This window comes from Penaeus monodon, chromosome 24, assembly GCF_015228065.2.
Source record: "Penaeus monodon isolate SGIC_2016 chromosome 24, NSTDA_Pmon_1, whole genome shotgun sequence".
In the NCBI taxonomy this organism is placed as follows: Eukaryota; Metazoa; Arthropoda; class Malacostraca; order Decapoda; family Penaeidae; genus Penaeus; species Penaeus monodon.
Genome location: NC_051409.1, coordinates 14,855,830 through 14,856,037, shown reverse-complemented (window position 1 = coordinate 14,856,037; position 208 = coordinate 14,855,830). Strand labels below are relative to the sequence as shown.

The window sequence follows — 208 nt, the reverse complement described above, 5'->3', positions numbered from 1 at the left end:
CGCACAGGCCTCCCTGAGCCTGAAGGCGACTGACCATGTGGGGGCAGATCTTGGCTGACTTCCCGAAGACGTACTGGCACTGCTTGCTGGCGTTGAAGAGCTCGCCGGCCAGTGTCAGCTCCGTCTTCTCCTCCACCAGCTTGTTGGTCCACGCCTCCTCCTCCAGGCATCGCCCGTGGCCGCCGCTGGGTAGGGGGGGGGAGGCGAA

The 208-nt window shown here is 65.9% G+C and overlaps 1 protein-coding gene across 1 annotated transcript in view; it reads right to left on the bottom strand.

Annotated features, from left to right (window-relative positions):
- The window catches only part of LOC119588872 (A disintegrin and metalloproteinase with thrombospondin motifs 9-like), a gene marked incomplete at its 5' end in the record, with an annotated part of 149,434 nt that overhangs the window by 24,251 nt on the left and 124,975 nt on the right, over positions 1 to 208 (bottom strand). Inside the window, 1 exon segment of the mRNA XM_037937511.1 lies at positions 35 to 185. Within this exon segment, the coding sequence (XP_037793439.1) occupies positions 35 to 185 (151 nt within the window).